Here is a 14,017-nt window from a genome sequence, read left to right on the forward strand (position 1 = left end):
GGAGTGCCCATGTCAGGAGTTTTTTCCAGCCTCTGCTTGGGAAACACGGTGAAACTCCCCCACAGTCAGAAACACCCACCAGCAAAAGGCAAAAACAGCCCTGGGGGTTGTGTTTAGTCCTTGGAACACTGGAAACCCAACCCTAGGATACTGGATATAGGATTTTTGGAAGGAAATCAGGCAGGCTGAGAAAGAGGGAGCCCGGAATGTCTCCCCCAAACCAGTTTGCTGAAAAGAGAGGTTTTACTGGGTGCAGCTGTGACTTGTAAATGGGCTCCAGCTTGGCGGGGATCCCTCAGCCTCCTCCCAGTGTGACCGTGTCCCCCACCCTCAGGGCTTTGCAGGGACCCCAACGTGTCCCAGAACACAGAGAGCCTCTGCAAAACTACATCAGGTGACACATTGCCACTGGCTGCATCCTGCAGTGATTCAGAGCTCATTCATTGGCCCCTCAGGGCAGGGTGAGGGCTCTCCCCTGACCCCCTGAAGTCAAACACAACAAGGACTCCCCCTCTGAGGTTCAGTTTTTGTGTTCTGTGCTGTGCTTGAGGTGATCTCTTTATCCTTGGGTTTTCCAGCCCCATGGGCTGGCCTGAACTGCAGCCATTCCCAGTGTGGGGAATTGCAGGTCTTCCCCTTAGTGGGTTAAACCTTTCCTCTTTAAAACAAAGCCAAATTGGTGAGTGCTGCCTGAGTAGCATTAAGGCAGAATTGCATTATGGTGGTTGTTTTCTTTTATGGAAAATCTGGGCAATTTAAAACACTTTTACATTTAAATTTAATTTTAATTTTTACATTTTAATTTTTCTTTGAATGTTTAAATTGCCCAGGAAGCAGAAGCATCCCTGCTCAGTGCTAAAACAGCAAGGGGGGGGGGGGGGGGGGGGGGGGGGGGGGGGACGGGGGGCTGCTGCTCCAAATCTCTGCGGGATGCAGCCAGTGGAAATAGGGCACCAAATCTATTTTTCCAGAGCCTCTCTGTGTTCTGGGGCACGTTGGGGGCCCCGCAAAGCCCCGAGGGTGGGGGACATGGTCACACTTAGGTGCTGCTGGTTTCCCTGGGCAGAGCACCAGCCCACCCTCTGCCTCTCCCCTTCATTCCCCGGGGATTTACAGCTCCCTGCTCATCCGCGTTCCCACTTCTCCTCTTGCCAAGGGCTCCCAGCCTCTCACTGCCTGTTCCTGCCCTGGGCTGCTCCGGGTGGTTCCCATTAGCACCCCTGCACAGCCCAGGGTGGCGGGGAAGGTGTTTGGGCTCCATCCAAGAGGCGTCGGAGCCGCTCCGGCTGCTCCTAACGCGGGACATCGGAGGGTTTGATCTGCCAATTAGCCCCAGCCGGGGCTGCTAACGGGAAGCAGATGGAGCCGCGTGTTATCAGAGGGGAAAATCTGCCACTTCCTAGTGAGAACCTGGCTCAGCCTCCCACCCGGCTCCCGGCTCCGAGGATGGATAGCCCAGAGCTCCAGGATGTGCTGGGGGACTGCTGAGCCAGGCTGCACACAGGAATGGGATTGAAGCCCTACCAGAGTGCCCCAAACCTGTTGCCTGCCTTTGTTGGGATCAGGCAGAGCCCCCGTGTCCTCCCCAGGCCCCTTTCCCCATCCTGGCAGAGGACAGAGAGCTCCAGGACCATCCGAACAGGGATGCTGGAAGGCCCCATCTATCCCAAACACCCACCAAAGCGTTTATCAGCTTCAAAAAGCCCACGTTTAAATAGCATTAGGGGACTGATTTAGAGTCACAAAAGCCATGAAATTCAGAGTTAAGGCTCAAAAATCCACTTGACACTCCGGCCTGGAGGCATAAAAGGCGTGAGCTGAAGGCAGTGGCTGGGACGGACTCTTGGCTCCAGGGCTGTGGCTCCCTGGATCTCCTGGCTGCCTGCAAAGGGGCTGAGGAGAGCCCTTAATGGGATTTAAATGATATTGGGACAGGCTGGGAAGGTTTGGGAATGTCATTTGGAGGAGCTTTGAAGGGGGAGCTTATCCTAAGCTGGGGGCCAGCAGGTGACTTGGCTGACAGGACATTGCTGTGGTCCCACCTGGATGATCTCTGGGGTTTGGAGCCCAACCCTGCAGTCAGAGGGTGTCCAGTCCTTTCCCCGCTGCTGTGACATTGGGCTGTTTTCCTCCCTGCTGTGGAACTGGGGCACTTTCAGAGGTGAGTGGGCCCTCCCAGTGAGCAGCACCAGAATGCTCTGGAGTATCCCAGATGAGGACAAGGGGGAATGGCTTTAAACTGAAAGAGGGCAGGGTTAGAGGGCATATTAGGGAGAAATTCTTCCTTGTGAGGGTGGGCAGGCCCTGGCACAGGGTGCCCAGAGAAGCTGGGGCTGCCCCAGCCCTGGGAGTGTCCAAGGCCAGGTTGGACGGGGCTTGGAGCAACCTGGGCTGGTGGGAGGTGTCCCTGCCCATGGCAAGGGGTGGGATGGACTTTAAGGTCCCTTCCAACCCAAACCATTCTGGGATTCTGAATGAAGCACTTACTCATTGTTTCTGCCTCTCTCTCCCCACACGTCTTAGAATGTCTCGGTTTTAGCAGAAATTACAATAGTGGGTTGGTTTATTTAAAGGTCCCAAAAGCCCATTTGGTTTCACTTTTTATTTGGCAACAATCTGAAGAAATAATTCATAAAACAACAACACAAAGAGACTTGTACTTTCTTTTATTGCACATTTTTCTAGCTGAACCAGGATCCACAGGAATTACTGCCACTCCTCCCTGACCTGCACCCTGAGCTCAGCCCAGGCACGGCTCGGTATCAATCCTGAGATCAACACCTAATGCTTATTACAACAGCCTTAACAGGGTTATCCACTCTATCTGCAAATCCTGATAAGTGAGCAGTTATTAATTGTAGGTGCTAGAAACAAATACAGTTGTAAATTAGAACTGATCCTGGGAGGACTCAAGGCCTCGTGTCTCAGATCCCTTTTCCTGTTTACGTTGCAGGTCCCATCGCTGAGTCCTGGCTGATGGAGCGACCAGAGACCACAAAGGTCAGAACTAATTAAACTTCTGATTTAACTCCTGAACTCAGCAGCTGGCAGAGCCTCAGAGATGGGGCTGTGTCAGAGAGCAGCTCCCTGGGATGGGAGTGGGGTCCCGGACCTGTTGTTGCTGTCCCAGCACCTCCTGCTCCTACTTAAATTCCTTCTGGAGGTGGTCGGGGATGGTGCAGGAACATTCCCATTACTGAAACATCTCTGAGATCTTTCCTTCCAGTGCACACACATGGATCAGAGCAGTGGAAGCAACCAACAACTTATGGGAACACTGGAAATAGTGTTCCCAGGCCTTGACAGCCAGTAATAAAATAAGGGGACCAAGGGGGGTGTTGCTGCTCATCTGCCCCATGTCTGAGCCCACTCTGAGCTCATCTGAAAGGTCTCCTGCAGGTAGTACCGACTGAGGGCTTTGGAGGGATGGAATAAGGCACTTAAACTTATTTCCAAGCAGCACCACAACTGCCCTCTCCTGGCACAACCTGCCTGCTGCCAAGCTTCCTTCCTGCATCCCAAATATTTTGAGGAATGGGGGGAAAACACAACTCAGGGCTCCCACCACACTGATCTGGAGTTTAAAACAAGCCTGGCTTCCCACACCACCTGGGAAGGCTGATACAGGCAGACCTTAATATCCAGGAATTCCTGCTGGAGGGGGTAAAGGAGGCCTGGGGGACAAACTGGGGGACATTGCTTTGTACAAGTGAGAGGGCCAGGGCCAACTTCTCAATGCTCATCTCCTGCTCTAATTCCCTCTCAGCCCAGTTGAGAGGGAATTGGGCTGGACTGCTGGGGGTGGAAAAAATGGCAGGAAAAGGGAACTGAAGAAGGGAACGGGGGTCCAGGTCTGCCTCTGCAACCACCCCTTAATTAATTAACTAAGCATGCTCACATACAACCACTTAGGTTGGAAAAGACCTTTAAGATCATCCACCCCACACTGTCACGTTCACCACGAACCCACATCCCACACGACTGAGAAAACCAAAAGGCCTTTGGAGTCCACAGTTTAATAACAGAGAATTCCTTTCCTCTAAAAAGAAAACCTAAGCTGGTCAGGTTAGAGCTCAGCAGGTTGAAGTGCTCTGTGAGGTTGCAGCTGCGAAGCCGCCGTGTTTGAGGCTCAGCAGAACCGGGGCAGGGCTGGGGGGTTGGAGGCATCACTGCATGTAGGAGTAACGCCAGTCCCGCAGGGGCACGTGCGTCTCCTTGATGGCCTGGGGGGACGTCCAGCGCAGGAGGTAGTGGGGACCCCCAGGTTTGTCATTGGTGCCTGTTTGGGAAGGCAAGTTTAGATTCCTAAGGTGCTGTTTAACGTTCTTTGTTAGGAATTTTAACAAACGAGGGATTTTAATGAGGTGAGGAGTTTTCTATCTGTAAAAATGTACTGAGGAAGAGACATAACACCTGATACAACCATTTAGAGGCTCTGTGTCAAAGACCAAGGAAGAAGATGAGGAGGGTGAAGATAAGGTATCTTTGGGACCTCCAACTCAAGAGGCGTGTCGAGGGTGGTACTCAGGGAGGGGTGGTTTTTGGAAGTGGGTGTAACAGCATTAGGTAATGCTTTGAATAATTAGGGAAATTAATAAAAGCAAGAGGCTTTTGTGACTCTGCATGCACGCTTTGGAAGAAATTGGATTCTTATCGCAATAACCAACTCAGCTCAGCAGGGCCATGCGGGGAATCTGCGTCTCCAGGCAGGAGTTTGGGTCTCACCTGAGATTCGGGAGCCCCCAAAGGGCTGCTGAGCCACCACGGCCCCCGTGGACTTGTCGTTGATGTAGAAGTTGCCGGCGGCGTTGCGCAGGATGCTCCGGGACTCCTCGATGATCCTCCTGGGGAGGGACAGACATGGCTATCACAGCAACAGCAGACACCTGCTCTCCTGGGGCCATTCAGATTGGGCCAAAAGCATCTTTGTGTTCCTTTTTTGCACATTTCCAGGGCTGCTTGTTGTTTAACACACACTGAAACAGCTCCTGGGTACTTGGAGCTCACTGAAATTATCCTTATTCTTTAGTGTGTGTCTCTTTTTAAGTTTCAGAGAGATAAAATGGAGGCAATTAATTATCTCTCACTGCCCCTGGATCCCTGGAAGTGTCCAAGGCCAGGCTGGAAGGGGCTTGGAGCAACCTGGGCTGGTGGAAGGTGTCCCTGTAAACCATTCCATGATTTTATGATAACTTATGGATGGTCTCTCTTTGAGGTTACACTGCTCTTAGCCCTCCTCCAGCTTGAGGGGAGCTGTGGGTGCACCCTCCCATACGCTCCAAATGTTCCTCTGGATAGTTTCTTACTGAAAAAAGGCATTTTGGGATGAAAAACTACTTTAAAACTGTCCCCTCCTCAGCGGGAGGAGGGCTAACAGCAGCACAAGCCTCGTGGGAAATGCTTTTTTTCCTCCTTTGGAGAGAGGGAAGGTCCGTGGCTCACCCCAGAAGGGAGAAGGCAGCGGGATTTGGGAATTTTGGGAATTTGGGGACTCACTTCTCCTGGGCGAAGAGCGCCCCCGTGAGGCCGTACGGCGTCGTGGTGTCGATGAGCTCCAGCACCTCCTTGTAGCGCTTCTCGGGGTACACGAAGACCGTGAGGATCGGCCCGAAAATCTCCTGTGCAGCCCAACAAACAACACCCTCAGCGGGGGCAACGAGCACCGGGTGCTTCAGCACCCCACGAGCTCGAATGGGAGGGAGAGGAACGTCCCTGAAGCAGCTTACCCAGAGCCTGGGCAGCTGGTCACACACCCCACAGGGATTTTGGGATGGACACCAAGGGCCCCTTTCCTGCCCCCTCCCCAAAGGTGCTCTCACCTCTTTCATGATGGGATCCTGGGGGTCTTTGCTCTCCACGATGCACGGCTCCACAAAGTACCCCACGCTGTCGTCACAGCCACCCCCGGCCAGGATGGTGAGGTTGGAGGACTTCTTGGCGTGCTCCAGCCACTTCTTGATTCGTGCAAAGGACTTGGGAAAAGGGAATAATAACAAAGAGGCTGGGTTTGGGGGTCTGAATGGAGGGTTGGGTAAATCCTTTCAGCGATATGCTGCTCTTAGTGCTCTTCCAGCTCAGGAGGAGTGGGAGATGGAAATACAGTTCTGAGTGCTCTGAACTTCACATCCAGCATAATTCCTGAGAGGAAAAACCCACTTTTCAAGAAGGGCAGTGACTATGACATGCAACACTCAGCTGATAATCAGCTCTAACTTATTGCTGATGTTCTTATTTTGCTGTAAATAAAAATCTTTTAACCTCACACTTCTGAGAGCTGGGTGGTGATACTTTCTTGCACCACAAGAAGTGAACTCACCTTGTCATCGATCACAGCAGAGAAGAAAGTCCCAAAGTCCTGGGCAGGCTGTGGGAAGGCAGAAAGGAGGTGATGCAAACACCCACTGTGCCAAATAGTTAACTCCTAAATGAGAAGGAGCTGAAATTCCCCAAATAACTCTTCCCTCTGCTCCAAACACACCTCTGCTCAAGCTCCCCTTTTCAATTAGTCTGCAGGACTCACCACTTACACAATCCTTCCTGCAGACTCTGGCTACAAGTTAATTTCTAATCACTAAAAAAAAAAAAGATGAAGGGGGGCACGGAGGGGCTGTGGTGGGGAGAACCAGTGGATAAAACGCTCGGTTCAATAGGAATTAGTAGCCAGTTACCGCAGTCTCTAATCCCATCAACCACCCGCTGAGCCGCAAAGCCCTTCAGCTTCCCGGCAGCTCCGCTCACATCTCCCACTTTGATCTTCCCGTGCTCCTCCAGCAGCTTCTCTTTGATCTGGGGCCACAGCGAGTCCGGGGCGTAGAGGCGGGAGCAGGCCGAGCATTTCTGGCCGCCGTACTCGAAGGCCGAGCGCAGGGTGCCGTTCACCACGCTGCCCACGTCGGCAGAGCTGTGCACCACGTGGAAGTTCTTCCCGCCGCACTCTGGGCACGGGGAAGGGAGGGAAAGGGGCCAGGAGGGAGTCGTCAGGGGTGTGCCAGCTCCAAAAGGCACCGGGACTCTTGTGGTCACCACGCCTGGTCCACAGCTCCTCAAGGAGTGCCGCGATCCGCAGAGCACAACCCAGAGCTCATGGAGCTGGAACAGGCTTGGAAAACTCTTGGAAAAAGCACCAACCCGAGTTCCCAAACTTTGCATGGAGGCTGTGCAGCCCCAGAGCAGCACCACCTCCCACCCAAGTGCCAGCTCCACATCACTAAAGCCCATCCTTTGTTGGTGCCGTAACTCCTTTAAATATCCAGAAATTTACTGTGTCCTCCGCTCCCAAGGAGAGCAATCCTGACCCTCACTTTAGTTTCTCCTCAAGTAGAGGAGAAACTGGACCCTCCCCACCCCTGCATGGCCTCCTCTAGAAAGGTGGAAGAGCTGGCAGTTACCTCCAGCCAGGCGTGGGAAATTGCGGTAGCGATCCAGGTTTTCAGATACCTGCTTCCAGAGCCGCTTGAAAGTCCTGGAAGAGGAAGGAGGAGCTGGTTAGTGCACTCTTGCCTTTGCGCACAGGGGTGGCACTTGGAAAAGGCCCTGCTGAAGGGCCACTCCCAAAAGAAAGGATGCCCTGCAAGAGGAAGAGGAGATGCTGGGAATGAGACTGTAAATACCAAAGCAAAGGCACTACACAACAACCCCATAGTTTTAAAAATAAACTGCTGCAGTGTCACAGGGAAAAGCATCTGGCAGAAGCTTCTTTTCCTCCCCTTTCCCCCCTTCCTTTTGGTCCTTACTGTGACAAACCCCTTGGCTGGAAAACAATAAAAATGCAAACGACCTCCCATCAGGAGGCACAGCCACTAATACTAATTTATGAGCTTCCCATCTTTCCAGCCCCATGCTCATCTGAGCATGTCCTTGCTGGGGGAGTGGGATCCCTGGATTTAACAGTCCGTGGAGACTGCCAGGGCCCTCAGCATCACTAAGTCAGCAGCACTGACACCCCATGACACTCGGCCAGACCCCAGTGTGCAAATCCCCCCCGAGCAGCACCGTTTGTTAAGCCAAGTCACAGCATCAAGTCTGGCTATTCTTGTGCCTTGGGTGACAAGAAAACCTGGTTAAGACACTTCTTTCACCCGTTTGAAACCCTATTTTAATCCAATGTGTAATAATGGAGAGTCATCTGTCTGCTGCCCTACTGAAACCCGGACTATGTGTTCAAGGCACTGGCAAAGGGGCACCCAGCCACTCTGCCCCTGCCACCCCCCTTCCCAACCTACGGCACACTCCCGGTGAAGTTGAGCCCGCAGAAGTGCTCGGAGCTGGTGACAGTGTCCCCAAACACGGGCCCGTCCGCCGGCACAAACTGCACCACGTTGGGGGGCAGCCCGGCCTCCAGCAGGATCTTGTACACAGCGTAGCTGGACAGCAGGGCAGTGTCACTGGGCTTCCACAGCACCACGTTTCCCTGGGGAGGGGATAACAACAGCCATGAGAAATGCTTAAAACACATCTGTCCCGCAGCAGGTGAGACCAGAGCGGTGGCACCTTTGGGTCATTCACAACCAGCTCCACCACATCACTGGTTTTGGAAAGGACTGTGACCACCTCGGTCAGCTGAAGGCACAAACTCCCCTTTATGCCCCCGGGTCACTGTGCCAGCCTTCCACACCCTCCCTGCCCAGGGATGAGTTTTGCCTTCCCTAAGAGGAGCTGGAAACGCAGACCTGGTTTATGTCTCACGAAAAGGGACAGCGCTGCCAAGGAATGTGCTATGATGTCACCAGCGCTGCCACCAGCTTTGGGCACGACCCAGCAGGTGTTTGTGCCAGGCAGAGCAGTGAAACCAGACCTTGGGCTAGAACTAAATGTGCACAACAGAACAGCACGACAGGCTGGAAAACACAGGTGGGGACACCCCACCCCTTTGGCTCGGCCCCAGCGTCCTCCCTCCAGCTCCATGCGCAGGCACGGGGGCCAGGGACCGCCCTGTGTCCCTGTCACACTGCTGGGCACCCCTGCATGGGGTCACAGCGCCGGGGGGGCAGCAGGAGGATTTTTAGACTTTGTCTTGGTCAGGCTCCTGCCAAGGACTGGTCATGCAGGCACAGCTCCGTCCTGGGCACAGCTCCCTCCTGGGCACAGCTCCTTCCTGGGCACAGCTCCCTCCTGGGCACAGCTCCTTCCTGGGCCTCTCTAATCCTTCCACTCCAAACAGTGAACAAACTAAACCACACCCAGTAAAACTCTCCAGGCAACTGGGAAATCTACCCCAGGCCCTGACGGAGACAGTCCCAGCAGCCCGGATTCCAGGGCGGTGCAGTGGCTGTTCCGATCCCGAGGAAATCCCGTTCCCGACGCTGCAACGGCATTAACTGCATTGATCTCTCCAGCTATTTAAGCAACAGCAATGTTTAATCCCCTGGGAAGAGCACTGTGGTGGCTGAAACACTGGGGCTCTAATTAATATCCCCCTATTAAATACCATTTTCTCCTAAATTTAATTCCAGGTACCCCCTGCCGCTGAGCTTTTCAAGTCACCTGCTGATGCTCTGCTCCCTTCTGCTCCTGGCCCAGAGAGAGCAGAGGGATTTCATCACCTGCTGCATCCCCGTGGGAATTCATTGTCACACTCGAGGAGGGAGTGCTGGATGCACTGCAGGATGCAGACCTTCAATCAGAGCTGCCAGCACAGGCTCACCCCATCCCAGCACAGCTCATCCGCTCTGGGATGAGCTTATCACCACATTTCCCAATGTCAAGGACCTCCATGGAATCCTGGGATGGGAGAAATGACCTCCCTCCTCCAAAAAACATCCCAGCTGTGCTAGCTTCACCCTCTTCCTTGTTCTCCCCATCCCTCCCCTACAAAAGGAACAGGTTCAAATGCTTCACCTCAAATATGGGTTTAAATGTGACATTTGCAAATTAAAAGCTTGGTGTTCTCCAATCTCTTCCACCTCCAACTGTTGCTGGAGGGCCTGTCTTTGGGGCCAGGAGGAAACCTGAACCTAATTAATAAAGAGCTTAGGATAATTTGTGGTTTGGGGTTTTTTTCAGTGCAATATTAAATTAATGAATCCTGTCCCAAGTTCACCAGGTTATTACAGTCTCTCCCCAAAATCCACGCTGCAAATGCAGGTATTCCCAAGCTCCACACAGTGGGACACCTATAGAAATTATTTTTACCAATACTTTGACTTTTTGGACTATCTTTCATGCCCATGGAGATCTCCTGTCTCCCAGTTCAGTGCTAAATGCCAGGGCCACGACCTGCCCTCTCCTACCTTCACCCCATCACACCCGAAAAGCATCATCCAAGAGGAATCTGGGCAGTTACAAACTGGTTACACTTTCCTGTCCTGACAGCACCCCAAAGGCCCATTAACAAGACAAGCATCATGCATGTTCATATTTCTTCCCTTCGCTGGATCTAAAATGCAGGCTGGGAGTGAAAACACACTTTGCTTAAAAATAAAACCTCTGGGAGAGCATGTTTGAGCAGTTCTTGCTTTTCCAACTCTTACTCCATCACACCTGTCCAGTGAAAATGGGGCCGCTGGTATGACTTATCATAATTAAAGATGTCTGAGTCTAATTGCTGACTGAATTCAAGGGGAATGCCAAGCAGGACCCCTGCTGTGTGTCCTACTGACACGGGGAGGCTTAAATTCACTCCTTGCAGATTCCCAACCAGGCAAACCACAGCCTGAGAGATCAGATCCCGCTCTCAGCCTTTGTCCAGACCATCCTCTCCCTCCCTGGTTGTCCCCAGACCCCTCACCATGCTCACCATCAGTGCTGGAGCTCCTGCCAGGTTGCCCCCGATGGCTGTGAAGTTGAAGGGAGACACGGCAGCCACGAAACCCTGTGGGGGGACAGGACAGGAACCAGTGGGAGCCACCAAATCACAGTTTGGGACAAAAAGGGGGAACTGCAGCAGGTGGGAGCCTTCCCTCACCTCCAGCCCCCGGTACACCATGCTGTTGGTGCTCACATCCACGCTCAGGGGCTGGCTCTGCTCCAGCTCCAGCGCGTACTTGGCGTTGAAGCGGAAGAAGTCGATGAGCTCCGCAGCAGCATCGATTTCTGCCTGGATCACGGTCTTGCCCTGCCAGGAGAGGTCCCAGACAATGAAGGCACTGAGGGAGGAGGGGGATGCAGCAGCAGTGCAGCACAGCACGGCCAGGTGAGCTCTGGGGGATGCCTCTCACACGGGAGTCATGCTCAGCTCCCAAACGTGTGGCCTCCTGCAAGCCCTCCCAAGCTGCGTGTTCCCAGGATGCCTGGCTCCCAGCTTCCCCTCCTGCTTTCTCAGCAGAGTAAGGATCACTCTGCACCCCATCATAGCAGTTCCCACGGCCAAAAAATACCTTTTCAGCTCTGCCTGCCCTACTTCCCTGATTCCCAGCTCCCCAGATTCCCTCCTGTTCACCCCAGCTATCCACCAGGTCCCTCCTGTATCCCCCACACCTGCCCAATCATGGTTTTGGCCAGCACTTCTGCTCGTCTGGGGCCACTCAGCATGTCAGCTGCCTTCAGGAAGATCTGGGCTCGATCCTGGACGGGTTTCAGATCCCATTCCTTCCTCACTGCCAAGGCAGCGTTAATGGCTTTGTTAATGAGCTCCTGCAGAAGAAAAGGGGAAAGGTAAACAAGGAGGAACACACCACCAGGGCAGAGGAGAAAGCGAGGGGTCACTCACCCCAGGCACAAACCCCAGCAGCCACTGTCCCATCACAACCCCAAATCTGCAGCTCCTGGTATGGCCTCCCAGATCCCTGGGACTTGGAAAACCAACAGCTGCCCCTGGAGCCTCTGAGCTCACAAAATGAGCAGTGATTTGTATCTCACAGGCAAAATGCTGCTCCTTCCCCCCAGGAAAGGGAGGACAGTGAGATGTGCTCACCTTGCTGGCATAGCAGAACTTGGCCACCTTGTGTGCATGGTTAAAGGGCTGAAACGAGAAGAAAAGCCTCCATAGGTACCAGTCCCACACCTCCTCCTTCCAGGTGCTCCCCCTGCCCTGCTGTCCCTCGGTAAATCTGAATCCCCCCGGACTCACCGAGAGCTGGTACCGCACGGTCGGCGTCCAAACCTCCTCCCCCCCGATCACACACGGGATGTCCTCAGTCTTGCCCTTCAGGTCAGCGAGGGCCTGAGCAAAAGGAGGAGAGCACAGTGGTGGGAGCAGCATCCATCTGTCTTCCCTCTCCATCCGTCCTCTCCATCAGCCCACGAGCAAAGGGAACGTGGGAACAGCTTCCCTTGGTCCCCTGGGTGTGGGGTGTCCAGGGGCTGGAGACAGGAGTCACAGTCATCTCCAAAGGGATCGAGCAGGAGCCAGGCAGGATGGGGCTTCCCCACCCCAAGGAGAGCCTGGAGCAGCACAACCCAGGCCCTTCCAGCCCCCCAAAATCCTGGCAGTGGTACCTTTTGGAGTGCTGCTCGCTCAGGGCTGCCAGGTTTAAACTCGAGGATCGGCTCGTTGGTCACCTGGATGGCCGAGTGGTGCTGACATCTCCGCCTGGGGGAGGAGCAGGAATCCCTCCAGATCCCTGCTGGATTTGCTTCCCAACAGCCCAGTTAACACCTTAATCCCGGTCTCCCCGGCCACATCAGTCCCGTGGCATCCCGCCTGTGCTCCATTCCACCCCTGGGATGATGATGCCAGAGCCGGGACCTGAGCCCGGACATCGCCCCCAGCCACACGTCCTTTCTCCTCACTATGGAAAAACGGCTGGAAAAGGCGTTTCTAACGAGGTGCAGGGTGAGCTCCGAATCGATCTGGCTTGCTCCAACATTCCGATGCTCCCCCAGCTCCCGGCAAAGTCCAGGGGCCAAAAGCCGGCCTGGCACCTCTGAACCCACCCCGAGCAGAGCTGGACCTTGGCAGCTTCCCAACCCCACCGGGCGTTAAGTTGCCCAGCTCAGCGATAATGCTCAAAAAAAGAGGGAAAAGGGGAAAAAGGCAGAGAGCGTGAAGGGAAATAAGAGGGGAAAACAAGAGGAGAAAGGGGGGCAAACTAGGGAAAAAGAGGGAAACCAGGAGAAAAAGAGAAAACAAGAGGAAAAGGGGAAAAACAAGGGGGAAAGGAGGAAAACCAGGAGGGCAAGGGAGGAAAACGGGAGGGAAAGAGGGAAAACAAGGGAAAAGAGGATGAAAACGGGGAGAAAGGAAAAACGAGGTAAACTGAGGAAAACGGGTGAAAAGAGGCAAAACATGGCGGGGGTAAGGGGAAAATAGAGGAAAACAGGTGGAAAACAAGGGGACCCAGTGGGTGGGAGCGCCTGCGGTTGGCAGGGGATGATTCCCGGCCGGAGCGGGGCACGGCAGGGCCGGCAGAGCAGCCCGAGGGGACCCTGAGCCCGCACCCCGCGGGGCTCCCACAGCGCCGCGCGTGGGGACAGCGCCAGAAGGGGACTCGAGAGGGCTGTGGGGGCCGGGGCTTTTCCCGGGAGGGAGACCGGAGGGTGGGAACGGGAGGTGGAAGGCTCCGGGACCCCGCACTCACCCGCAGCCCCGCAGCGCCCGCAGCCCCCGCCACATCCCGGCCCCGCCGCGCTGCCCGCCGGCCGCCACCAACCTGCGCGGGGGGGGGAGCGGGGTGGGGACAAAACCATTCATTGCATAATGAATTCGAAAAGGGGCGGGTAAAGGGTTTCTGGCGGAGCGGTCCCACACCCGCCCCCGGCTGTGCGTGAGGCTGCCGGCGGTGCCCCCCCGCGTGAGGCGGGAATGGGGTGTTCCCCCCCGTGTAACCCCCCCGCGCGGCGGTGGTTGCGCCCGGCCCGGGGGGCGGTGGCGCGGCAGCACGTGGGAGGGGGCGGGGCGTGGGAAGGGGCCAAAAATGATTAAAAAAAGAGAAATTAATGAAAAAAAAACAACAACGAAAAGCACCCCGAGGCGAAGGAGAGGCTGTGCCCGGGCGCGGGTCTTGGCCGGTCCCGGTTGTGGGAGTGGGGAGAAAAGCAACTTAAAGACCCTTTGGGAATGAAAATTTCCTAAAAGGGGAGGATTTTAACCCAAAAAAAGGGGATTTTAACCCAAGGGGATTTTTAACCCCAGGGCCTG

The 14,017-nt window shown here is 54.6% G+C and overlaps 1 protein-coding gene across 1 annotated transcript; it reads right to left on the reverse strand.

Moving 5' to 3' along the window:
* Positions 1-2,649: 2,649 nt before the first annotated feature.
* ALDH4A1 (aldehyde dehydrogenase 4 family member A1) lies at positions 2,650-13,520 on the reverse strand. Its single transcript, XM_027901890.1, has 15 exons — positions 13,458-13,520; positions 12,376-12,469; positions 12,008-12,100; positions 11,852-11,899; positions 11,416-11,571; positions 10,904-11,053; positions 10,736-10,810; positions 8,223-8,410; positions 7,389-7,462; positions 6,739-6,935; positions 6,317-6,364; positions 5,820-5,972; positions 5,497-5,618; positions 4,726-4,844; positions 2,650-4,279 (listed from the first exon to the last, which is right to left on the reverse strand). Exons 1-15 carry the CDS (start codon positions 13,490-13,492, stop codon positions 4,167-4,169), a joined length of 1,665 nt encoding a protein of 554 aa, XP_027757691.1. The 5' UTR covers positions 13,493-13,520; the 3' UTR covers positions 2,650-4,166.
* Positions 13,521-14,017: the final 497 nt, after the last annotated feature.

Source organism: Empidonax traillii, unplaced genomic scaffold (genome assembly GCF_003031625.1).
Source record: "Empidonax traillii isolate 1590-97213 ecotype Southwest subspecies unplaced genomic scaffold, ASM303162v1 scaffold819:size405531, whole genome shotgun sequence".
Classification (NCBI taxonomy): Eukaryota; Metazoa; Chordata; class Aves; order Passeriformes; family Tyrannidae; genus Empidonax; species Empidonax traillii.